This window comes from Lynx canadensis, chromosome E2 (genome assembly GCF_007474595.2).
Source record: "Lynx canadensis isolate LIC74 chromosome E2, mLynCan4.pri.v2, whole genome shotgun sequence".
In the NCBI taxonomy this organism is placed as follows: domain Eukaryota; kingdom Metazoa; phylum Chordata; class Mammalia; order Carnivora; family Felidae; genus Lynx; species Lynx canadensis.
In genome coordinates this window covers 50,517,530-50,543,794 of record NC_044317.1, presented here as the reverse complement: position 1 = coordinate 50,543,794, position 26,265 = coordinate 50,517,530, and the positions used below count along the sequence as shown (strand labels likewise).

General features: G+C 52.4%; 2 protein-coding genes across 2 annotated transcripts; one reads left to right on the top strand and one right to left on the bottom strand.

Moving 5' to 3' along the window:
• Nucleotides 1-7,134: 7,134 nt before the first annotated feature.
• On the top strand, nt 7,135-23,680 carry ERCC1 (ERCC excision repair 1, endonuclease non-catalytic subunit). The gene is made up of 10 exons (XM_030298990.1): nt 7,135-7,227; nt 7,705-7,816; nt 8,787-9,002; nt 10,722-10,825; nt 11,681-11,780; nt 12,759-12,835; nt 22,057-22,156; nt 22,918-22,989; nt 23,181-23,249; nt 23,575-23,680. The coding sequence occupies exons 2-10, from the start codon at nt 7,724-7,726 to the stop codon at nt 23,626-23,628; spliced, it is 885 nt and encodes a 294-aa protein (XP_030154850.1). The 5' UTR covers nt 7,135-7,227; nt 7,705-7,723; the 3' UTR covers nt 23,629-23,680.
• POLR1G (RNA polymerase I subunit G) lies at nt 23,516-26,036 on the bottom strand. The gene is made up of 3 exons (XM_030298989.2): nt 25,960-26,036; nt 25,478-25,619; nt 23,516-25,307 (listed from the first exon to the last, which is right to left on the bottom strand). Exons 1-3 carry the CDS (start codon nt 25,979-25,981, stop codon nt 24,026-24,028), a joined length of 1,446 nt encoding a protein of 481 aa, XP_030154849.1. The 5' UTR covers nt 25,982-26,036; the 3' UTR covers nt 23,516-24,025.
• Between the last annotated feature and the right edge of the window lie 229 nt (nt 26,037-26,265).

The window sequence follows — 26,265 nt, the reverse complement described above, 5'->3', positions numbered from 1 at the left end:
AGTGAGACCCGGAGGAGATGACTCTCCAACTCACGCCTGGCTCGTAGCATACAATAAACATTTGCTGTTAGAATTTGGGAAACGTCATTTGATTTTATTACCAACACTTTGCATTCATGCAGTTAATTTCTCCAGAGGCTTGCCTGGTGCTGGGCAGTGTTAAGGACGTGGTGTTGACTGAGACATGCCTGGCCCTGCCCTAGGGGGAGGGCGGTGGGGGGGTCGCTCCTAGTGGAGGGGGTCACAGAGTTTTCATTTGTGAGGGATTGCCCTTAGCACCCAGTTCTTAAAACTGGGGCAACAGGGCGACGGACTGGCCAGCTTAGCGTGTTTATTTCTCTGCCCCCAGGATGCTTCCGTTCTGTGGCTGGGGAGAAATAGGAGGTGTGCGTATCTGTTTCCTCTCCCTTCCTTCCCAATCTCTCTTTTCGTATTAAAGTGAGTTCCTAGAGGGGCGCCTGGCTGGCTCAGTCGGTAAGAGCATGGGACTCTTGATCTCAGGGTGGTGAGTCCAAGCCCCACGTTGGGCACAGAGCATTCTTAAAATTTTTTTTAACGTTTATTTATTTTTGAGAGAGAGAGAGAGAGAGAGAGAGAGAGAGAGACAGTGGGTGAGCAGGGGAGGGACAGAGAGAGATAGAGAGGGAGGGAGACAGAATCTGAAGCAGGCTTCAGGCTCCGAGCTGTCAGCACAGAGCCTGACGCGGGGCTTGAACTCACAAACCATGAGATCATGACCCAAGCCAAGCTAAAGTCTGACGTTCCACAGACTAAGCCACCCAGGTGCCACCCGGGCATAGAGCGTTCTTAATACAAACAAACAAACAAGCAAGCAAACAAACAAAAAGTTTCTGGATTCCGGGCCCTTTGGGGGTAAGTCCCACCTCTGATCTAACCTCAGTCTCTCATGCTGCAGATCCTGCCTTTTGCTGCATGTCAATCCACAGCGCCCGGTGAAAACTTGGGACGTCCCAGCAGAAGAGGTGCCAGGGAAGGCGCGGGGTCCGGGCCGGGCCCCTCCACTGCCCCCCATCCGGGGGCCGCCGCTCCGGGCCGGGTGAGTCAGTCCCCGGCGGCTCCCGCGTCATGCAGGCCGCTCGGCTCCGCGCTATTTCGGGCTCCGGGCGCTATAAATAGAGGCTCGCAGAGCCGAGCCGCCCCCCTCCGCTCTGGCCCCCCTGCGTCCCCAGCCCCGTCGCGATCGACTCGCCGGGCCGCCGCGCGTCACCGTGGCTAAGTTTAGAGGCGGGTGGGGACGCCGGCCTGGTCACTGCGCCCCTCGGCCGCGCCCCCGCTTCCAGAGCCTTCGGCTGGCGGCTCTCTGCCCCCCGCCCAGAGTTCCTCCCGCGGAATTAGGGGCCGGGGTCCCCGTGGTCTCCATCCCCACCCCAGTGCCTCCGAGGCGCAGACGAAACTGGAAGTTGGGATGAGGGCAAGTTTTGGGAGCGGAGCAGGGGCCTGAAGTCACCAGGAGGAACTTGAATTGAGGCTGGAATCTGAACTCGGAACGTTCAAGGAGGACGCGGGATCAGAGCAGGGACAGCTGCAAGATTCGAATTCACAACTCTGAGAGCCCAGAAGATTCGAATCCAAGATCCAAAAGTTCCATAGGGGCATCGAGCAGAAAGAAATCAAACTTGAAAGTGATGTAGAACCAAGGGCAACTTTTCCCCCACGTTAACTAATGCAGACAGGCTCAGCGTTACATTGACCGCAGGCGGTGGGGCCTTTGCCACACTTTTGCGATAAAGAAACGGGTTCAGAAGAAGCGAAGGGGCCGCCTGCCGCCTTCGAGAGGTTTTGCCCCGGGTGGCTTCTGGCGAAGTAGCTCCCAGCGCCCCTACACCCCAAAATCCTCTTGTGGGGAACCATCGCCCCCTGGCGCAAAAGGCACGAGTTGCAAGTTGGTTTGGCAATTCCATTCCCTGGAGGGGGGAAACTAAGTCCCGCCGGGGTTGGCCTCCTAGAAGCACTCTCTAGCCCTTGGATTCAGGAGCACACTTCCATGGTCCTTCTCTATGTCGCTGGGGCCTCTCAGTTCCTTCATATGTCAAATGACCTAGTGATTCCTAAGGGGAGGATTATCGTGAGGTCTTAGCTCATAGTAAGTGCTCAATTTATTTTGATGGTATTCCAGTTGATGGCACTATTTTTATTATTTACAAACCTCCTCCTCGTGTGACGCTGTGACCCCCTCCCGCATCACCTGCCTCACGACACTGTGTTTTATCTTCTTCATAGCAGGTATGGCTGTCTGGGACTTTCTTTAAAAAATGTTTATTTATTTTTGAGAGAGACAGAGACAGAATGCAAGCAGGGGAGGGGCAGAGAGAGAGGGAGACAGAATCCAAAGCAGGCTCCAGGCTCTGAGCTGTCAGCACAGAGCCCCATGCAGGGCTGGAACCCACGAACGAACTGTGAGATCATGACCTGAGCCTAACCGACTGAGCCAGCCCGGTGCCCTGTGTGCTTTTATTTATTTGTTTTTTAAGTTTACTTATTTATTTTGAGAGAGAATGATAGCGAGCAGGGGAGGGGCAGAGAGCGGGAGAGAGAGAATCCCAAGCAGGCTCCGCACTGTCAGCGCACAGCCCGATACGGGGCTTGAACTCACAAACCATGAGATCATGACCTGAGCCAAAATCAAGAGTGGGGCCCTTAACCAACTGAGCCACCCGGACGCCCCCATGTGTATTTCGTTCTCATGGTGTGTGTCCTCCATGAGACCATTAGCTGCACAGGGCAGGGACATGGACTGCTTTGTTCGGAGCTGTGCCCCCAGCGCCCGGCACATAGTAGGTGCTCAATATGTAGTCACTCAAGGAATGCGTGAGCCATCCACGTCAATACAGTTCTCTGAGGGGTGCCTGGGTGGCTCAGTCGGTTAAGCGTCTGACTTTGGCTCAGGTCATGATCTCACGGTCTGTGAGTTCAAGCCCCGCGTCGGGCTCTGTGCCGACAGCTCGGAGCCTGGAGCCTGCTTCCGATTCTGTGTCTCCCTCTCTCTCTGACCCTCCCCCGTGCATGCTCTGTCTCTCTCTGTCTCAAAAATAAATAAACATTAAAAAAAAAAATACAGTTCTCTGTGGTCTTATTGAATCCTCGGCAGTTACAGACGGGGAAACTGAGGATCTGAGTAGTGCAGTCGCTTGCCGTAGTGTTTGGCCTCGGTTTTCTGTTCATTCACACAGTACAAGGTTTGGGAGCCCCTTCTGGTCGCTGGGGGCTGGGGGGCGGTGGGTGCACTGTCACATAACAACGGCCACAACAGCTCCAGCCCCCCCTGCCCAGGATTTGGTTAGTGGTATTTTATTTATATGATAGACTCAAATGTGGCACCTACTGTGTGTCCAGTACAGTTTGGGGCACTTTGCACATAGGTCGTTTCACCCTGCTAATAAAGCTATTATTGTTATCCCCATCTTATTTATTTATTTATTTATTTACTTATTTATATTTGAGAGAGAGGGAGAGCACAAGCAGGAGAGAGGGGCTTGGGGGGGGGGGGAGACAGAGAGAAAGAGAGACAGAGACAGAGACAGAGAATCCTAAGCAGGGTCCATGCTCAGTGTGGAGCCTGACGAGGGGGTGGATCCCAAGACCCTGGGATCAGACGCTGTACTGATTGAGCCATTGAGCCACCCAGGAGCCCCATATTTATTTTTTAAAGTTTCTTTTATTTATGGACGCTTAAGTCATTTGTATACCCAATATCAGCTCGAACTCACAACCCTGAGATCAACAGTCACGCCCTCCACTGACGGAGTCAGCCAGGGTCCTTCATTCATCCTCATTTTAGAAATGAGCAAACTGACACAGAGAGGCTGAGTTGTTGGCCCAAGGCCACACTGCTAGTAAATGACCTTCCGGGGAGAGTTACACCCAGTGATGAGGCTGCTTATGTAGGAGGGAGAATCACAGAGATAGTATGCTTCTCACCAGAGACCCAGGAGCCGGGGAGATAGAGAACCAGTATCTCCTCTTTTTTTTTTTTTTTTGAGACAGAGAGAGACAGAGCATGAACGGGGGAGGGGCAGAGAGAGAGGGAGACACAGAATCGGAAGCAGGCTCCAAGCTCTGAGCTGTCAGCACAGAGCCCGACGTGGGGCTCGAACTCACGGACCGTGAGATCGTGACCTGAGCCGAAGTCGGACGCTTAACCGACTGAGCCACCCAGGCGCCCCTCTCCTAACTCTTCAAGGGAAATAATAAGGAACCCAGAATTAGGGATTTCAATTTGGAGGATGAAATGAAGGTATTTTCAGATGAGCAAGACTCAGAACCTTACTTTCCACGATTGTCCCTGAAAGCATTAGAAGTGAATGGACTCTGGCAAGTAGTAAAATGAATTCAGAAGGAAGAAGGTTATGGGGGAGCCTGGGTGGCTCAGTCGGTTAAGCGTCCAACTTCGGCTCAGGTCATAATCTCGCAGTTCCAGAGTTCAAGCCCTGCGTCGGGCTCTGTGCTGACAGCTCGGGGCCTGGAGCCTGCTTCCGATTCTGTGTCTCCCTCTCTCTCTGCCCTTCCCCTGCTCATGCTCTGTCTCTCTCAAAAATAAATAAACATTAAAAAAAAAAAAAAAAAAGAAGCAGGTTATAAAAACTAACAGAATTGTTAGGGGCTGAATCCTGTCCTCCAAAAAAGAGATGTTAAAATCCTAACCCCTGATATTTCAGAATGTGACCATATTTGGAAATAAGGTCTTTACGGAGATATCAAGTTAAAAATGAGGTCATTAATGTGGGCCCTAATCCAATACGACTGGTGTCTTTATAAAACAGAGGAGTTGAGGGGCGCCTGGGTGGCGCAGTCGGTTAAGCGTCCGACTTCAGCCAGGTCACGATCTCGCGGTCCGTGAGTTCGAGCCCCGCATCAGGCTCTGGGCTGATGGCTCGGAGCCTGGAGCCTGTTTCCGATTCTGTGTCTCCCTCTCTCTCCCCCTCCCCCATTCATGCTCTGTCTCTCTCTGTCCCAAAAATAAATAAAAACGTTAAAAAAATTAAAAAACAAAAAAAAACAAAAAAAAAAAAACAGAGGAGTTGAGACACAGAGACAGACACACACAGAGAAAAGACCATGACCCAGGGAAAAGAAAGATGGTCATCTATAAGCCAAGATACTCCTGAGGCTCCCAGCAGCTAGGAGAGAGCCCTGGAACAGATTCTTCCTCTGTGCATTCGGAAGGAGCAGAACCCTCCCAATTTGGACCTCTAGCCTCCAGAACTGTGAGACAATACATTTCTGTTACGTAAGCCATCCAGTTTTTGGAGCTTTGCTACAGCTGTCCTAGGATACTAATACCAAAATGTATTTACGAATCGATTGTGCAAAAAAAGAAAATTATTTACAAAAAAACTTTTATCGTAGTCTCCTCACAGAAGCTAGAATCGTTGGAAAGATGGAGACAATGAATATATTCAGGTATATGAAAAAGATGTCAAACTTCTTTTAATTAACCCATCAATTCATTGAAATTCCGATCTCAGTCTCAATAGGATTTTTCATGGAAGTAGAAATCAGCTGCTAAAATCACTAGAAATGGTATAAAAATGGTAAAGAACGATTTGAAACGGAACAGAGGGGCGACTTGCCTGATGGGATAACAAAACATCAGAATAAAATCATCCAACAGTGCAGCATGGAGGCAAGGAACAGATATACAGATTTTTAATACAACTTACTAGAAATGTCAGAAATAGACCCATGTATATACGGGAATTTGGTTCATGATAAAGGTGAAATATCAAAACTGGGGAAAGGATTGATTAAAAAAATTTTTTTTAATGTTTATTTTTGAGAGACAGAGAGAGAGACAGAGTGGGAGTGGTAGAGGGGCAGAGAGAGAGAGAGAGGGAGACACAGAATCCAAAGCAGGCTCCAGGCTCTGAGTGCCGAAGTCTGATGCTTAACCCACTGAGCCACCCAGGCACCCGGGGGAAAGGATTGCTTTTTAAAATAAATGGTTTGGGGACAATTGGCTACATTCATCATAAGTTCCTACCATAGTGTATTTTCAAAAGTAAGTCTGATACAGATGAAAAACAGAAACAAAATCAAGACTCAGAAAAGTATTCTAAGCAATTGTAGGATATATTTCTGACCTTAGCCTATAGCAGGCTTCCTAAACAACCCACCGAAATCCAAAGTCAGGATGGAACAGACTGATAAATAGGCGTGAATAAACACTAAGAACTTCTCTGTGACATAAACAAATAGTTAAAAATACAAAGTGCACACTAGGAGGAAATATTTGGAATATATATTAAATCGACTAAGAATCAGAATCGGAATCCATAAAGTACTCCTACAAATTAATACTAATAAAAAAGGCATACAATCCCGTTTAAAAAAAAAAATGGGCAAAGGATATGAGCAAGCAATCCACATAGGACAAACTACATAAGACCAATAAACTCACAAAAAAGATGTTCTCTCTCCTTAGTAATCAGAGAGCCGCAAGTTAGAACAGTGTGATACTGTTCTTTCAGGAAATGACTAATACTAACTCATCAACCAGGTCTCAGCTCAGATGTCCCTTCCTCCAGGAAGCCCTTCCCTACCCGCGGGCTGGGTGGGCGGCCCCTCCCCAACCCTCTCCCGGGCGTCTGGGATCTCCCAACCCAGCCTTGACCATTCCAGGTCGTCCCTTTTGGGGGACGAGTCTGCCTCTCCCAGTGAACTGTGAGCTCCAGGAGGGCAGGAGGGGGCTATGGTTGTCGTTGATCACCTCTGAGTCAGTAACACTGCCCCTCACAGGCCCGGGAACAGAGGAAGCGCTGGGGGAATATGAGTGGAATGAAATAATGAATGAATGTGGAAACTGAGGCCAAGTCAATGGCAGAGCTGGGATTCCATCCAAGCCTGTACTGAGGGGAGGAACCTAATTTGATCTCCCGCCGTTTTTCCCCACTGATTCCTGCCCGGAGCCCGAGCACAAGTTGGTGCTTAATAAGGGCATCAAAATTGAAATTCTCGGCAACCAGGGACGTTCAGGGGGGTAGACGGACGGCTCCCTCTCCAACCCAAATCTCCGCAGTCCTCCAGGATCATAGAGAGCGGCGCAGGGACGGCCCCTGTCGAAGTTCTACCCCTCTGGGGAACGGTGAGGGCGGGATCGAGGGCTAGAGAGGCCGGAAGTGCGGCGAGCCCGGGGACGCGCTGGCCGCGCCGGCGGTGGGACGCCTCTGTCCCTCTCCGGTCTTTTACTCCCGGCTCGGGGACGAGGAGGTGAGTCGTCGCGGCGCTCAGACAGCGGGGCTGGGTCGAGAGGGGCGGGGAGGGACCTCCGGTGGCGATTGGCAGCCGCAGAGGCCAACCATTCGTTGCAGTGCCTGAGAGATGGACGAGATGGAGCGAGGGGAGGGTATCCAGGCGCCAGCCCTGCGGGCGGGACGGAGGGGGACGGAGGCTGGGGCGGGCAAACGGAAGGCGGGGAACAGTGAGGGCGGGGTGACTAGAACGCGCGGAGCGAGGGGCGGGGCGAATGAAAAGTCTGGACCGGTAAGGGGCGGGGCGAACGGAAGGTGAGGCTCCGTGTGGGCGGGGCTTTATAGAATCTGGGGCGCTCGGTGTTTGGAACTTGATGCTCTGGAGCCCTGGGATTTCTAGGGGCGGGATGGCTGTGAGTGGGGGTTCCTGCTGGAAGGATGGGCATGCAGGTGTTGCTGTCTCACTCGCCCCCGCCGCCGTGTCTTCATTTTTCAGGCCCCAGAAGAACCTTGGGATGGACGAAGAGGGAGTGCGGCAGCCCTCCGGGCCACCCACGAGGAAGAAGTTCTTCATACCACTGGATGAGGATGAGGCCCCTCCTGCGGGGGTAGGACAGAGGAGGAGATGGGGAGAACGCTGGCAGACCGGGGTGGGGGGGGTGGATTGAGAGGAAGGGGCCTCCAAGGCCCATGGTGTGGTTTAGGAAATGTTGTGGCCTGGGTCACCTTGGGAAAACAGTCCTTTGCTCTCCGCGAGTCTGCTTCCCTATCTGTAAAATGTCATGGTGGTTCCAAGACAGGGCTCTGGCAGAGGCTGCAAACGCAAGCGGCGGGTGGCTTTGGGTTGTGTTTTATGTGGTCAGCCCCCTGGTTTGCAAAGGATGAATTTATTGCTGACATTGGAGAGTTGGAAGGCCTTGCAACTAAAAGGAAAAGTCGGCACTTTTGACATCTCTTGGTAAATTGAAGGATCTGACCACGCTGACATCACGTTCCCGCAGGAAAACAATTGGCTGGTGCTGAGTACTGGCCGCTCCGTGTGCGCTAGGAAGAAAAAGTGGGCTAAGGGTACAGGGAGTGATGGGGGAGAGGCGCTCCCTTAGGTCAAGGGGCTGCCTCTCTGAGGAGGTGACATCTTGGCAGTGATGTGAAGGAAGTGAAGGAGTGAGCTGTGTGGCAACCTCTGGGGCAGAGGGAACAGCCGATGCAAAGGCCCAGGATCAGAGGGAGCCTGACAGATTTGAGGGCAGCAAGGCCAGTGGGGCTGGAATCGAGAAAGGAAAGGGAAGGAGGTGGGAGGTGAGACGGGGAGCAGGGACAGATCGTCTAGAGCCTTGTGGGCTGTGGCGACAGCTTTGGCTTTTACTCTGAGAGGGGAGCCACCAGGGTCTCTGAGCAGAGGGACGTGAAATGACCGTGAACAGAACAGACCGCGGGGAGTAAGGATGTAGGCGGGGAGCTGGTGAGGAGGTGCACTGGTCCAAGGGAGAGAAGTTGGTGGCTGGGACCAGTATAGCGGCTGAGGAGCAGGGAGGAGTGGCTAGATTCAGATTTTGACACTCCTCCCCCCCCCCACAGTTCAAGCCCTTATTCAAGTCCACGGGGAGCCTTCCCACCATGGAGACCTCAGCCCAGGCCCCCCCTCAGACCTACGCCGAGTATGCCATCTCGGGACCTCCAGGAGGGGCTGGGGCTCCACACCCCACGGGGCCAGAACCCCTGGCAGGAGAGACCCCCAACCAGGCCCCCAAACCGGGGACGAAATCCAGCAGCATCATTGTGAGCCCCCGGCAGGTGAGGAGGGGAAGGAGTAGCGGGGCTTTGAGCTTTCTGGTGGGAACCACGGGTACGGGGGTGGCACTCAGGTGGGCAGTGGAAGGAAGTCAGAGCTCTTGCCATTGCGCTCTGGGCAACGCGAATTCTTTCATTCATCCATCCAACTACCGGGTGTGGGTTGAGGTTGTGCCGTGTGAGGTTGCGCCAATTCAGTGTCCAGGAAGGACCCGCCTCCTGGTTCATAGACTGCTGTCTACTTCCTGTGTCCTCACCTGGGTGAAGGAGCTCTCTCGGGTCCCTTTTGTGAGGACTAATCCCATTCATGGAGGTTCTACCCTCCTGACCTCATCACCGCTCCTCACCTCCCGCCTCCTTTTTTTTTTTTTTTTTTTAAGTTTATGTTTTTATTTTGAGAGAGACAGAAACAGCGTGAGTGGGGGAGGGGGAGAGAGCGAATCCCAAGCAGGCTCCATGCTGCCAGCCCGGATCCCGACGTGGGGCTCAAACTCACAACACTGTGAGATCACGACCCGAGCCAAAACCAAGAGTTGGACACTTAACCGACTCTGCCCAACCCACACCCCACCGTGGAGCAGGTCCTACCCTCTTTATTAAAAGCACATTCCACCTCATTTAATAATGACTCGTTCATCCCCGAGATGGTTTTGTGTAACGTCTGCGTCCCCCACAAGGCAGGGATCTTTGTCTGTCTTGGTCCCTGCTGTATCACAGCACTTAGACACACAGTAGGCGCTCAATAAATACTGCTCGGATGGGTTAGAGGCTGACTTGCTCAGAGAATCTCGATTTTGGGCTACAGGGTGTGTTCAGAGTGGAGTGAGAGCCCGGAGCCTGTCCAGCAGATGCCTGACTGTTGGGGGTGGGGGTCACAGGCCACGTGGGCCTTCCTCTCAGATCACTGGGGGCCACGGTGGGGTTAAGAGCAGGCCAAGGGGCAGGTTTGTGCTTTAGGAAGCACTGGTTTCTGTTCGGAGGTCAGGAGGGGGCCCTACTGGGGCAGGCGACCAGGAGGAGGCAGGGTAGGGGCCTGGGTATGGGCTATGGCAGTGCAGGGGGAGACTTTGATGGGGATGTCATCCTGGGGGTGCCCGGGTGGCCCATTCAGCTAAGCATTCGACTCTTGATTTCGGCTCAGGTCACGATCTCAGAGTCCGTGAGATTGAGCCTTGTGTCAGGCTCTGCGCTGACAGTGCAGAGCCTGCTTGGAGTTCTCTCTCTCTTACTCTCTCTCTCTCAAAATGAGTAAATAAACTTAAAAAAAAAATCCTGGAAGGTAGACGTCCCCCCTGGAGGAGAGGGACGTGTCCGTGACTAGGCTTGGGTCTCTGGATGATGGGCCTGTCCCTGAGATGAGGGGAGGAGGGGCAGGTGCGGGAGCTGGTGCTGAAGGCACTTGGGATGCAGTGAGGCGGACATCCTGGGGGGAGTGCCCAGCAACCCCAGGGCACACACGTGGGGCTAGGGGAGAGGACTGAGCCGGAGAGATAGACTCAGGGACCCTTTAGTTAAGGCCCAGGTCTGGGGGAGAGGTCTGGGTCAAAGCCAGAGCGCCCAAGGGCATTCCCCGCTGAGGAGGTGGACTCTGGAGGGAGGGGAACAGGCACAGGCAGGAGGGGGGATGGGGAGGTGTTGACACAGGTAGGGGGAGGGGAGCCCTGGGGCTGGTAGTGGTCCCAGGGCCCTCCCTGTTAATGGCTTCCGCCCTTCCCTCCCCAGAGGGGCAACCCCGTGCTGAAGTTTGTGCGTCATGTGCCCTGGGAGTTTGGTGACGTGCTTCCCGACTATGTGCTGGGCCAGAGCACCTGTGCCCTGTTCCTCAGGTGAGCTCTGAGGGGGCTGCCCCACCTTCCTGAAGGCCTGCGAGGCTGTGCTCCCGTGTTTGGGACCATTGGGTGGGAGACCTTGGGGTGTGGCCCTGTCAGCTCTGGGCCTAGTGACCTGGCGGGGAGGAAGAGGTCTTCTCCTGGAGGTGCCCAGAGTGACAAGAGTGGCAGGCCCAGACACTGGTTCTGAGGGAGGACGGACTGGGCGCCTGGAGTCCTGGGTCTGAGCAGGTTGGGGGTAGGGTCCCTCAGGTCCCAGACATCCAGGGTGAGTTGATGGGAGCCAGGATTTCGCCAGCCTGTACCGCAGTTAAGCAAGTTCCCTCTCCATTCCCGGGCGCCCCTCTGCACACAGAGCTAGATGGGGGAAGTGAACCTTCTAAGTTCCTGTCCTCCCTGCAAGGTACGAGAGCTGGTGGCTGCTGGACAGAGATGTCCCCTAGTTCCCTGGGTGGAGAAGCCACCCCAGCCCCTCCCTGCCAGTGCCTTCCGAGGCTAAAGCAGACAGTCCCTGGGATGGGCCTGCTTCCCAAGACCAGCTGCGCCTTGTCCCCCAGTCCACACCCTCTAGGCGCTTGTCTCCTGTCCTCTACCCGAAGCCCAAGTCTCTTCCCTTCCCCAGTGAGGAACCTGGGGTCCATCCCTCCAGGGAAGCCAGAGCCAGGCAGCCCTTTCCGCCAACCCCGCCATCGCCTTCCTTGATGGGTGACCTGAGGCAAGTCACTTAACTTCTCTGAGCCTCAGGTCCCGGTGTCGCCCGCGCCCTCTGCATTCCAGTGAGAGTAAAGAAGGGCTCCCAGGGTCTCGGGGAGAGCGAGACCTCCCAATCCCTCCCTCTCCCCTGCCCCCCAGCCTCCGCTACCACAACCTCCACCCGGACTACATCCACGGGCGGCTGCAGAGCCTGGGGAAGAGCTTCGCCCTGCGGGTCCTGCTCATCCAGGTGGACGTGGTAAGCAGGGGTCACTTCCCCCCCGGCCTCGTGGTCCTCATCTGTCGGGCCTCGCAGCAGCCGAGTGGATTGTTGAATCCCAAGAGAAGGTGCAAGTTGAACCATTATTTACATCGGACATTAACACCCTGTGTTGGCAAGGGGGCGCGAGGGTAAAATCCTGTCTCCTCCTTCCCCACACCGCTTCCGCTGGTCCCAGCCCTCTGCCACCTGAGCGTGTTTTGAAGCTATGTCATCCTGTCTTCACAGCCTGGCCCGCCTGGGTCTCTGCCCCAGCCTCTTCTCTCGTCTCAGGGCCTCCAGCCCCAACCGCTTCCATCCTCACAGCAGCCGTGGGGGGGGGGGGGGGTTGGTTCCTAAAGCACAGATCTGATGTCCAGACCCCTCCATGGCTCCCCAGTGCCTCGCTATGGCCCGTGAGGCCATGTGACCAGACCCCTGCCCTGCTCTCTGGGTTCATTTCCCAGCTTCCATGTGGTCGCCCTTTCTTTTACGTTCTCCATCACATTCCGTGTGAATTGCAATTCCTCAAGTCCTTTTTCCCCCCTCCTGTCTTCCCTATGTTTAAAATTTCCTTTTCATTCTCCTTTGCCTCCTTCACTCCTCTTCCTCCTCCTCCTTCAGGTCTCAGTTCAGATGTCCCCTCTTCCAGGAAGCTCTCCCTGATTCCCTGGGCAGGTCAGGTATCCGCTCCTGCTCTCCCATCCCAATCCTGGCCACTCTGGGTCATCACTGTATGGGGACAGTTTGATCTCCCTCATCAGACTGTGAGCCCCAGGGGGCAGAGCCCGGGCTCTCTTGGTAACTGTGTGTTACCAGCATTGCCCAGCACAGGTGGGCACCCAGTCAGAGCCTAGGGAGTGCCAGTTAAGTGGAAGGCTCTTGGCATCCTACCGTGGCATAATCTACTGTGGTTTTCAAGACTATAATTCCTTGTTTACTACCAGATTTCCCATTCTGATTTTCTTTTCCACCCAGAAAGATCCACAGCAGGCCCTCAAGGAGCTGGCTAAGATGTGCATCCTGGCTGACTGCACCCTGGTCCTTGCCTGGAGGTGAGACCGAGGCTTCCCCGCCCAGGTCAGGCTCTATCCTAAGAGTTGGTCCACCCTTCTGCCCCCCAGCCCTTTCCTTCTGCCATGAGCTCCCCGTGTGAGCCTGGTTCCGGCACTGCCTCTCTCTCGGCCTCAATTTCTGCATCTTTAAAATAGGATCTTAATATTTGTCTTCTAGGGCTATAGTCACAAAAGCAGGTGATATAGATCAAATTGCCAGGGCCATACTGCTTACTTACGAATCAGACCTAAAATCTGTCTGAATAATTAATTCCACATCTAGGTTTCTAAAGACTATTTAAATTTTTCTTTTAATGTTTATTTAATTTTGAGAGAATGAGAGCTAGAGTACGAGCAGGGAAGGGGCAGAGAAAGAGGGAGACACAGAATCTGAAGCAGGTTCCAGGCTCCAAGCTGTCAGCACAGAGCCTGATGCGGGGCTCGAACCCATGAGCCATGAGGTCATGACCTGAGCTGAAGTCAGATGCTTAACTGACTGAGCCCCCCAGGCGCCCCTCTAAAGTCTATTTAGATTGGCTAATTTCCAGTTGGAAAAAAAGACATACCTTCCTCACCCCATAAGAAAAAAAAATTAAATCCTGAGAAATTATTGACATTAAAAAAAAAAGGTGCTGGAAGAAATCTTTTTTTTTAAGTAATTAGGCTCATTATGTTTTTTTTACGTTTATTTATTTATTTTGAGAAAGAGAGAGAGGAGGAGGGCCAGAGAGAGAGGGAAAGAGAGGGAATCCCAAGCTGGGCTCTATCCTGGAGCTGACACACCAGGGCTCAGCTCACAAACTGTGAGATCATGATTTGAGCTTGAATCAAGAGTCGGATGCCTAATCAGCTGAACCACTCAGGTGCCCTAGAAGAAATCTTACAGGGGAATATATATCTAGTTTTTAATGTTTATTTTATTTTTGAGAGAGAGAGATAGTGTGAATGGGGGAGGGGCAGACAGAGAGAGGGACAGAGGATCTGAAGGGGGCTCCTTGCTGAAAGCGGAGAACCTGTTGTAGCCCTTGAACCCACAAGCCACGAGATCATGACCTGAGCTGAAGTCAGACACTTAACCGACTGAGCCACCCAGGTTCCCCAGGAGAATATTTTTTATTTTTATTTTTGATTTATTAAAAAAAAATTTTTTTTAATGATTATTTATTTTTGAGAGAGAGAGAGAGAGAGAGCACACACAAGCGGGGGAGGGGTAGAGAGAGAAAGAGACACAGAATCCAAAGCAGGCTCCAAGCTCTGAGCTGTCAGCACAGAGCCCAACACGGGGCTCAAACCCATGAACTTTGAGATCATGACCTGAACTAAGTCTGACATTTAACTGACTGAACCATCCAGGCACCCCAGGAGAATATTTGTTACAATCTTGGGGTAGGAAAAGTCTTCCAAAGCAAGACCCAGAACCCCAAAGCCGTAAAGAAAAAGGTTGGCTGATTTGAGAAAATTAAAATTTTAAAGCTTCTGGGTGGTAAGACATACTGTAAATAAAGTTGAAAGACAAGTGACAAATTACCAAAAAGTATTTGCTGTGTATATATTGCATATATATATATATACACACACACACACACGTATATATATATACATATGTATATACATACATATAAATAGAAAATACTTAACGTCTCTAATTTATGTATGTATATATAAGTTATATTTATACAGTGCAAATACATTTAAATGTTTATATTCATATGCATATATTTGAACATGTTTATTATATATTTATATATGTAAAGAACTTCCCACAAGTCAATAAGAACCCAAATAAGAGTTGCCAAAACACATGAAAAAAATATCAACCATATGGTTTATCAAGAAAAAAGCACATTTTGGGGCGCCTGGGTGGCGCAGTCGGTTAAGCGTCCGACTTCAGCCAGGTCACGATCTCGCGGTCCGTGAGTTCGAGCCCCGCGTCGGGCTCTGGGCTGATGGCTCAGAGCCTGGAGCCTGCTTCCGATTCTGTGTCTCCCTCTCTCTCTGCCCCTCCCCCGTTCATGCTCTGTCTCTCTCTGTCCCAAAAATAAATAAACGTTGAAAAAAAAAATTTAAAAAAAAAGAAAAAAGCACATTTTAAAAAACGAGGTGCTGGGGCGTCTGGGTGGCTCAGTAGGTTAAGCGTCTGACTTTGGCTCAGATTGTGATCTGGCAGTTCCTGAGTTCCAGCCCCGTGTGGGGCTCTCTGCTGTCCATGCAGAGGCTACTTTGGGTCCTCTGTCTCCCTCTCTCTCTGCCCCTCCCCTGCTTGTGCTCTCTCTCTCAAAAATGAGAAACATTCAGGGGCGCCTGGGTAGCTCAGTTGGTTAAGCGTCTGGCTTTGGCTCAGGTCATGATCTCGTGGTTCGAGTGTTCAAACCCCACATCGGGCTCTGTGCTGACAGCTCGGAGCCTGGAGCCTGCTTCAGAGTCTGTCTCTGTCTCTCTCTGTCCCTCCCCCGCTTGCACATTGTCTGTCTCTCTCTCTCAAATATAAATAAACATTAAAAAAAAAAAACAGGGGCGCCTGGGTGGCGCAGTCGGTTAAGCGTCCAACTTCAACCAGGTCACGATCTCGCGGTCCGGGAGTTCGAGCCCCGCGTCGGGCTCTGGGCTGATGGCTCAGAGCCTGGAGCCTGTTTCTGATTCTGTGTCTCCCTCTCTCTCTGCCCCTCCCCCGTTCATGCTCTGTCTCTCTCTGTCTCAAAAATAAATACACGTTGAAAAAAAAAAAAATTAAAAAAAAAAAAAAAAACAAAAACAAACAAAGCGAGGTGCCCTAAATTTGGTGCAAGTCTCTCGGATGGGTAGTATGAAACGGGCACCCGCATATTTGCTTGGCAGGAGATTTGACAGGCTGTTGAAACAGAAAATAGACACCACTCTTCGACACAGAAACTCCCGCACTAGGATAGTCCCTGCTCGTGCGTGCTCACGCGTGTCCGAAGTGACATGGGCCATCACTGTAGCATCAGTGGGTGAGAACCAGAGTTGCAGAAGCGAACGGCCTCGTATTTTTGTTTATATAAAGAAGCGAGGAAGAAAATGAGCTGTGTTGATGAACAGACTCGTATGCGGATACACGAAAAGGGCTCCAGAGGCTCCAGGCCCTGGACAGTGCTGGCCTCTGGGGACCGTATGAGGCATAGATGTGGATGAGAGTGGGGCTGTTGTCTTCTGCTTCTCTTTGTTCTGAATATGTACACTGGTTAAACTTTCTTGTGTTAAACAGATGGCGCGTTCACGTAGTTCACAGATGAGAAGCGACACGAAAATGTTATGTGTGTGCATACGTCTAGTCGTACATATATATGGTACATACACACGGTGTATATACATGTGGCAGTGTAGACATATGGTTATATATAGATGCTGTTCTGTGCCTTGTGTGGTCGTGTCCTTACCTGGAGATCTCTCTCTCTCTCTCTCTCTCTCTTTTTTTTTTTTTAAGTTTATTATTTTGAGAGAGAGAGACAACAAGCAGGGAAGAAGCAGAGAGGGAGACAGAGAGAGAGAGAGAGAGAGAGAGAGAGAGAGAGAGAGAGAGAAGCCCAAGTAGGCACAATGCAGGACTTGAACTCACAAACTGTGAGATCATGACCTGATCCGACCGGAGCCTAGAGTCAGATGCTTAACCGGCTGAGCCACTCCAGGCGCCCCTTTAAAAAAACTTTTTTTTTTTTAAGTTTATTTATTTATTTAGAGAGAGTGCTCAAGAGTGTGAGCGGGGGGCGGGCAGAGAGCTAGAGGGAGAGAGAATCCCAAGCAGGCTCTCCGTTGTCAGCACGGAGCCCAACACAGGGTGTTCATATTTTTAAAAATACTAATTTTTTAGAGCATTAAAAAAAATTTTTTTTTAATTTTTTTTATTACATTTATTTATTTTTGAGAGACAGAGTGAGACAAGGTGAGAGTGGGGGAGGGGCAGAGAGAAGGAGACACAGAACCTGAAGCAGGCTCCAGGCTCTGAGCTGTCAGCACAGAGCCCAACGCGGGGCTCAAACCCACAAACTGTGAGGTCATGACCTGAGCCGAATTCGGACGCCTCACCGACTTAGCCACCCAACTGCCCCCCAAATTTCTTTTCTTAATGTTTATTTATTTTTGAGAGAGACAGAGCATGAATGCGGAGGGGCAGAGAGAAACAGAGGGAGACACAGAACCTAAAGCAGGCTCCAGGCTCTGAGCTGTCAGGACAGAGCTTGACGCGGGGCCTGCACCCACGGACTGGACAATGAGATCATGAGCTGAGCTGAAGTCAGATGCTTAACTGACTGAGCCACCCAGGCGTCCCTAGGGCAGTTTTTAAGTTTATAAGAAGGAATATCAGGAATCACAAAGAATTACCAAATACCTCTTCTCTCCCTGCATGTGGTTTCTCCTATTATCTCTTGTATTTTTTTATTTCTTTTTTTAATTTTAATTTTTTTAAAGAAATACAGCAGTCTTTAACAAAATTTTTTTTTAACGTTTACTTATTTTTGAGACCGAGAGGCAGTTTGAGTGGGCAAGGGGCAGAGAGAGAGGGAGACACAGAACAGGAAGCAGGCTCCAGGCTCTGAGCTGTCAGCACAGAGCCTGATGCGGGGCTTGAACCCCTGAATCATGAGGTCATGACCTGAGCCGAAGTCGGATGCTTAACCGACTGAGCCACGCAGGCACCCCTAAAAAAAGTTTTTTTAACATTTATTTATTTTTGAGAGACAGAGTGCGAGCAGGGAAGGGGCAGAAAGAGGAGACACAGAATCTGAAGCGGGCTTCAGGCTCTGAGCTGTCAGTGCAGGGCTCGAACTCACGAACCGTGAGATTATGAGCTGCGCAGAAATCAGGAGTCGGACACTTAACCAACTGAGCCCCCCAGGTGGCCTAAATTTCTTTTTTTAAAAGTAGGCTCCATGCCCAGCATGGTGTTTGAACTCAGGACCCCAAGATCAAGGGTCAAGTGCTCTACGACTGAGCCAGCCAGGTGTCCCTATGTATTGTATTAATTAGTGTGGTACAGGGGCGCCTGGGTGGCGCAGTCGGTTAAGCGTCCGACTTCAGCCAGGTCACGATCTCGCGGTCCGTGAGTTCGAGCCCCGCGTCAGATTCTGGGCTGATGGCTCAGAGCCTGGAGCCTGTTTCCGATGCTGTGTCTCCCTCTCTCTCTGCCCCTCCCCCGTTCATGCTCTGTCTCTCTCTGTCCCAAAAATAAAATACAAACGTTGAAGAAAAAAAAAAAAAATTTTAATTAGTGTGGTACATTCGTTACAACCGATGAACCAGTGTTGATATGTTACTATTACTACTGACGAAAGCCCATAGTCTATGTTAGGGTTTGCGGTTTTATTTTTATTTTTTAATTAAAAAAAAATTTTTAATGTTTTTATTAATGTATTTTTGAGACAGAGAGAGACAGAGCATGAGCAGGGGAGGGACAGAGAGAGAGGGAAACACAGAATCCGAAGCAGGCTCCAGGCTCTGAGCTGTCAGCACAGAGCCCAACATGGGACTCAAACTCACGGAGCGTGAGATCATGACCTGTTGCTCTCTGTTTTATATTCTGAGTCTTGACAAAGGTATGATAATGTGTCCATAAATTCTGTATCACACAGAATAGTTGCACTGCCCTAAAATTTCCCCTGTGTTCCACTTATTCATCCCTTCCACCCCCAAACTCCTCATCTTTTCACAGTCTGCTTAGTTTTGCCTTTTTCAGGATATCATATAGTTGGAATCATACAATCTGTAGTAGAAATAGAAAAACCCACGGTTCTCCTTGTGTGTAGGAAAAAAAATGCCAGTTCTTCCCTAATGTGGGTCTTTATCCTGTGTGTGTGTGTGTGTGTGTGTGTGTGTGTGTGTGTGTGTTTAATCTTTATTCATTTTTGAGAGAGAAGAGAGAGGGAGAACAAGTGGGGGAGGGCAGAGAGAGAGAGAGAGGGGGACAGAGGATCCAAAGCAGGCTCTGTGCTCACAATACAGGGCTGTGTGGGGCTCGAACTCACAAACCGTGAGATCAGGACCTGAGCCCAAGTCAGACCACCAGACGCGCCAAAGTTTTTCCCACACCAAGCAAGTCTCTGCAGCACCAGCTGGGCGTCCTACCGTTTAACTCACTTCTGACACTACCTGGGGATGGCCTCAGGTCCCACAGGTGAAGGGGCTCAGTCCAACACTGCCCCCCCCACTTCAGACACCAGTCATAAACCCCACTTGTACTTCTGACCGTCCCGCTCCCAGTGACTCCCTGAGAGGCTCAGAGCTCAGGGAAGCACATTTTCCGGTTTAATAAAGGATATGATGTTAAGAGAATCAACAGCAAGATGATGAGAGACGTAGGGCGAGAGGTCTGGGAGGGTCCTGCGTGCAGGAGTTTCTGTCCCCGTTGAATTGGGGTGTATCACTTCCCAGTGGCTGCCCTTCTGGAAGCTCTGAGTCCCCTAGTACTGGGATTTTATGGAGTCTTCCTTACGTGGACCCGGTTGAGTATTAGCTCCATTTCCAGCCCCCATCCAGGAGCCCACCCAGAGTCATCTCTGTAGGACAAAACAGTTAGCACTATTCTTTTATTTTTTTTTATTTTTATTTTTTTTTTCAACGTTTATTTATTTTTGGGACAGAGAGAGACAGAGCATGAACGGGGGAGGGGCAGAGAGAGAGGGAGACACAGAATCGGAAACAGGCTCCAGGCTCTGAGCCATCAGCCCAGAGCCTGACGCGGGGCTCGAACTCCTGGACCGCGAGATCGTGACCTGGCTGAAGTCGGACGCTTAACCGACTGTGCCACCCAGGCGCCCCAGCAGTATTCTTTTAACCTCCCTCCGTGCCTTCTTGTAATTTGGTAGCTTACTCTTCTTTAAAAAAAAAAAAAAAATTTTTTTTTTAATATTCGTCTATTTTTTTTTTTAATTTTTTTTTCAACGTTTATTTATTTTTGGGACAGAGAGAGACAGAGCATGAACGGGGGAGGGGCAGAGAGAGAGGGAGACACAGAATCGGAAGCAGGCTCCAGGCTCTGAGCCATCAGCCCAGAGCCCGACGCGGGGCTCGAACTCACGGACCGCGAGATCGTGACCTGGCTGAAGTCGGACGCTTAACCGACTGCGCCACCCAGGCGCCCCAATATTCGTCTATTTTTGACAGACAGAGCATGAGTGGGGAGGGGCAGAGAGAGAGGCAGACACAGAATCTGAAGCAGGCTCCAGGCTCCGAGCTGTCGGCACAGAGTCCGACTCGGGGCTCGAACCCACAAACCATGAGATCGTGATCTGAGAGGAAGTCAGACACTTAACCGACTGAGCCACCCAGGCGCCGTGGTAGCTCAGTCTTCTTATTGCTGAATAATATCCCATTGTCCGGATGCACATTCTTTCCCAGCGGCGTAATACTCCATCGTGGAGATAGGCCAGGTCACGACCTTGAACTCATGACCCCAAGAGATCAAGAGTTGCATAGTTTACCGACCAGGCTCTTGGGCAAGTGACTCAACCCCCTGCTGGTCTCTTTCCCTCTCTGTGTATAATGGTTTGAAAATAATAATTGCCTTAGAGGATCCTTCTCTGGAAGCTTCTGAACACAGTGAGTTAGAACAGTGCGTCGGCCCCCGGAAGGGGAATGTCTCCTACGTCTTTACATCCAAATTATGGGATATTTTGCAACCATCCCATAAAAGAGGTCAAGCTCTTTCTGCTGACATGGGAAGGCATCCTGCTGGGAACTGCAGAGGGCAAAAATGAAAGCAAATTGTAGAACAGGACGCAATGTGCTCACTGTGTGCCCTGAACAAATTAAGAACCGGAACGATTGGGGCGCCTGGGTGGCGCAGTCGGTTAAGCGTCCGACTTCAGCCAGGTCACGATCTCGCGGTCCGTGAGTTCGAGCCCCGCGTCGGGTTCTGTGCTGACAGCTCAGAGACTGGAGCCTGCTTCTGATTCTGTGTCTCCCTCTCTCTCTCTCTGCCCCACCCCCCACTCACACTCTGTCTCTGTCTCTCTCTCAAAAATAAACATTAAACAATTTTTTTAGGGGCGCCTGGGTGGCGCAGTCGGTTAAGCGTCCGACTTCAGCCAGGTCACGATCTCGCGGTCCGTGAGTTCGAGCCCCGCGTCGGGCTCTGGGCTGACGGCTCGGAGCCTGGAGCCTGTTTCCGATTCTGTGTCTCCCTCTCTCTCTGCCCCTCCCCCGTTCATGCTCTGTCTCTCTCTGTCCCAAAAATAAATAAACGTTGAAGAACCGGAACGATAATCCTGCTGCAGTGAGGGGAGAGCCACAAAGCCCACGTAACGGGAAAAAACCAGAATTAGAAAAATGAAGGTTTCTTTCAGGAATATGGACCAACACTTGATCAGCAAAGATGGCTTATTAGCTGGGATTTGAAGGCTAACAGAAAATGCCTCGGCACAAGTCCTTCCTTTACTTGGACTCAACTCCCTAGTCTCAAGTTCAAAGAACAAAAAAGGCCAGCTTTCTCCCAGTGCTAATAAACTTGGGTTACTTTATTCCGCACACATACAAACCCTGTTTAAGATTCGGTTGTCCCACCTACCTTTGAAACTGTTCATTACATGTCAAAAAAAAAAAAAAAAAAGGAAAGGAAAAAAACCTCAGTGCCTGACGTGAAAATTAATGGCGATTATTAAATCAGGTTAGTTGCTATAAAAGCTTCAGCAGTCGGCTCACCCCGCAGCCTTTCTCTTGAAAGTGCGCTATATTAAAAATCTTCAGTGGGAACTGAATTGCATCCTGAGTTTTGTCTTCCTGCGGCTGGGAAAATAGTAACAGTGTTTCTGGTTTTTCTCCCGCCCCGGCTCCACCGCGCTGACTTCCCTTCCAGAATAGCTCACATTTCTTAAACGGGCTCTAAGTGCCAGGCACGGTTCTGAGCACTTGGGAGCGATGACGCGTGTAATTGTCACAATTCCGCTATCCATGCCACTCTGCAGATGAGGACACTGAGGCCCAGAGAGAGAAAATCACTGGCCCTGGGGTCACGCAGGTGGGAAGGGCGAACCTGAGCCCAACAACTCGTCAGGCTCCCAAGCTCTCTCCCTTTGCCAGCAAAGATGTGTAAAGATGTGCCTGGCCGGGGTTACCACCAGGGACCTTTTCGGGGAGGAAAGTTCAGTTTGCTCTGTATTCGAGTTTGGAATTTTTAGCATCGGCACTGACTACTACTACGGCAATGAAATGAATCTAAAACATGACCACTGCCCTCGCCACACTGGCTGACCCGAATGTTCTCACCCCAGCCCTGAGGAGGCCGGGCGGTACCTGGAGACCTACAAGGCCTATGAGCAGAAGCCGGCCGACCTCCTGATGGAGAAGCTGGAACAGGACTTCGTCGCCCGGGTGAGGCCACTACACCTCCCTGCCTGCCCCCGGCCCGTCCCTGCTGCTGGAATCCTACCTCTCCTCCCCAGTCTCCCCCTCAGTTCATCACCTTTCCCTTCCTAAGCACAAACTTGTTTCTGTCCTCCCCAGCTCAGAATCCTCCCATGGCTCCCCAGTACCCTCAGGGAAAGCCTGGCCTTCTCACCACACCCTACAAGGCCCTGCCTATCCCACCCAGCAGCTCTGTCCACCCCTGACCTTGCATGCATTCTGGCCAGGCTGGCTGGCTCAGTCCCTCCTGTGTCCCCAGCACCACCCAGCACTTAGTGGGTGCGCAGGGAGTATTTACCAAATGAAGCATTTAACCTGAGCTCCAACGCCTGAGTAATGGTGGATGTCCACCACCACTCCCGAGGCGGGTACTGTTAGGACCCCCATTTGCCTGAAAAGAAAGTCCAGAGGTCAGTTCCTTTGCCCAGCCCTCATAGGGAGCAAGCAGTGGGGCCGGGTTTTGAACACAGATCTGACTCCAGAGCCTATGGTCTACCCTGGGCAGAACCAACTCCAGAGAAATGGCATTTATCTTCTCATGATGTGACCAATATTCTCTCAGCTAGTGGGGGACCCACTCTGAGATGAACTTTTAATCAGCCAAAAGGGGGGGGGCATTTATTGAACACCTGCATGCGGGGCAGTCTGGGGACACAGTGGTGACCCAGCGCTCAGATCGCTCTCATTTCTTCTCCTGCCGCACCTCTGCCTCCTCCCCTCCCTTCCAGGTGACTGAATGCCTGACCACCGTGAAGTCTGTCAATAAAACCGACAGCCAGACCCTCCTAACTACTTTTGGGGTAAGGAATGATTCCCTTGTCCTGATGGCATTTCTGCCCCCTTGCTTTTTCAATGAATGTGCCCCCCCCCCGCCTCCCCTGCCCTCCCACAGGACCTCACCTCCTTCCAGGGAGATCTTAGACCCCCGATGAGCTGGGGCAGGGTAGTTTTGTGCTCCCCATCTCTGACCCTCACCTTCCACCTTCCTCAGTCTCTGGAACAGCTCATAGCTGCGTCCCGAGAAGATCTGGCTTTGTGCCCGGGCCTGGGGCCCCAAAAGGTAAGAACTGTGGGAATGGGCTTGAGGGGTCGGGGACAGGAGGCAGCACTACATAGATGGCACCTCAGATCCCAAAGTTCTAAGGCTGTGGAAGGCCCACAGTGCTTCTCCTACAGTTGGGGAAAATCGAGGCCCAGAGAGGGTGGGGACCAGCCCTAACTCACATAGGGCAGCCTGGGACAGAATCAAGATCAGGATGTTTTCTCTCCCAGCCCCCAGAGTCCCCTCCGAGCCGAAACCGAAAGAACCAAAGCCCACTCTGGATGTAGCAAGCAGATGGCTCATTTAATGACCAGTTCCTTGTTTCTTTCTTGCTCTCACGCAGGCCCGGAGGCTGTTTGATGTCCTACACAAGCCCTTCTTGAAAGTGCCCCGATGACCCCAGCTGCCAGAGAGGCCCTCGTTGTAACAATAAAGCATTTTCCAGGTTTGGGCTGCTTCTGGTGCGGCGGCGCCGTCATCGGGAAGGGGTTCTCTGTTCTCACTCTCTGCTGGCCCAGGCGGTCACCTCCGGCTTTTCTTTTCGTTTCTTCCCCTTTCTTTTCCTTTCTCTTTCTTTTTTTTTTTTTTTGTTTTAAAGTGTATTTATTTTGAGGGAGAGGAGACAGAGAACCCGAAGCAGGCTCCACACTGTCGGCGCACCGCCAGATGTGGCGCTCGATCTCATGAAACGCGAGATCGTGACCTGAGCTGAAATCGAGAGTCTCAACCAACTGAGCCACCCAGGCGCCCCTCCAGCTTTCCTTGACCACAGTCGTCAGTTTCCCTGGAGGAGGCTACACAGGATCCGGCTGCAGCCTCTTCGACTTCTTCTCCCGGCCTGTGGGAGCCACCTCCCCAGGCTCTGGACTCCGCCACGGCTCTGGCGTCTCCTCCCGGGGTGCTGCCTCTGGCACCCCGCTTTCCCGGCCCCGTTTCTTCTTCTTCTTCTTAGCAGATGCTGGATCTGCCCCTGCCTCAGGTTCACGCTCTTCCGGAAGCTCAGGCTCCATCGGCTCACCCTGTGGGTCCGTTACCTCAGTCCTCGGCTCAGTTGCTCTGAGCCCCCGTTCTTTCTTCTTCTTCTTCTTGGTGGATGCCCGACCCTCAAGGTCACCTGGCAACTCGGGCTCCACCGGAGGCTCCACCGCCTCTGCCCCCGGCTCCACTGTCTCGTCTTGCCGTTTTTCTTTCTTCCTCCTCTTTTTGGCGGGTGTTAGAGCTGCCTCAGCCTGAAGCTCAACTTCTTGTGGTGGTTCGGGCTCTATCGTCTCCCCTGCGAGTTCCAGAGGCCTCCTCTCCAGCTCTAGAGCCTCATCAGCCCCCGACTCCATCATGACTTGGTGCCCCTTTTCTTTCTTCTTCTTCTTCTTCTTCGAAGACGGCAGTGGGACGGCTTCCTCCTGTGGCTCCTCCTCCAACTGCGGCTGAGACTCCATCAGCATCCTTTCCCCAGGCTCCCTCTCTTCCGTCCCCTTCAGCCTCTTCCTCTTCCTGGTGGTGGATGATGGGAACAGCGCTTCCAGAGGCTCCAGCATCTCGTCCGCGGGTTCGGCTGTCACCAGCTCCATCACCTCGAGTTCTGGCGGCTCCTGCTTTTTCTTCTTCTTCTTCGCCACATCCGGGGACCCCAAAGCTGTGTCCCCCGCCAGGGCCCCCAGCCCATTCACTGCCTCCCGGGGAGCTGGGGCCTCTGGTATTTGCCTCTTCTTTTTCCTCTTTTTTGAGGCGGGTGACTTCAGTGCCAAGGCTGACCCAGGCCCTGTTACCGGTAGGCTGCCTCCAAAGGCACAGAACCGGGGCCTCAGGTCAGGGGGGATCTGTGGCGGGGGGCTTGTTGGAATAGGCTGCAGCAGGGTCCCTGGTGGGGATTCCTGGGAACCCTCAAAGATCCTCAGGCTGCCCTGGGGGGCTGGGGCACAGGTGAGTCCCCCCCCTGCCGCCACGGAGGGAGCCAGCAGGATTGCTCCTCCAGCCTGGGGACCGCTGCTTCTGAGGACCCGGTAGCGGTGCCGCTTGCCTGCCAACTTGCCCTTCACAATCTGGGAGCCAGAGAGAGGCACTAGCCGCCCGTTGAGGCTGCAAGGAGAAAGGGGAAGGCAGGAGCTCCATCAGATTCTTTCCGTGAAACGGGGGGGAAGAGCTGAAAACCGCGTTTCTGGATGCCTAAGAAAAGCCCCTCTAAACTTCCCCCAAGTTCAGCCACTAGGATGGAGCATATTCCCAGGAGGTGGCCTGGGACCACTCACCAGTCTGGGGCGAAGTCTACAGGGGCCTGGATAAGCCACAGTTCCGTATCTGGGTCTGTTAACACTTCCAAAGAGAAACGGGTGGGCTCTGAGGTTGGGGACGTCGCGGTAAAGTTGGGGGGGCAAGAGAACTGAGCAGCACCTGCAGAAGGGGAAATGGGGGTCTGCTGACACTTCCCGTGAATCCAATTCTCCAGGGCGCCTAGGGGGCCCACTGGCCCCAGCCTCTTGAGCGCCTCAACCCCTCACTCGGTCTCTTCTCTGCCTGCTCCCCAGAGGCATCCCTGTCTCCACCGATCCAAGGTAGTTTCCCCCACCCCATACGCTCCCTCGGTCTGAAGTCCCTTCCTCGCGGGCGATACACTCTCCACAGGTCCTGTCTCGAGGATGTCCCTTTTTCCGTCCGAACGCTCCTGGGCGCCCCGTTCTCCTCCCGGCAGCCAACTCTCTGCACCCCGTCGTCCCGCCCTGATGCAACTCACCGCCGGACGGGGTCCCCGCCATCCCGGGACCCGTGCTTCCCTCAGACCCAGCCGCCGGAGCCTCAGGAGCTCCGTGGACGACCACGTGGAACCAGAGGGGCGGGGCCTCGCCCGGGAGCGCCCATGTGGCGCGGGAGCGCGGGGGTGTCGCTCGGAGTACGCTCTCTCTACGAGCAGAAGTGGGGGGAGTTTCCGCTTGCGCAGAGCAGAGAGCCGAGGAAGACGTTCTTTTCCCGAAAATCTGCTCCTGAAAACAGCTGCTTGGCTCCTGGGCGGGAGTTAGCGCCTCATCAGGTCTCGGCGCAT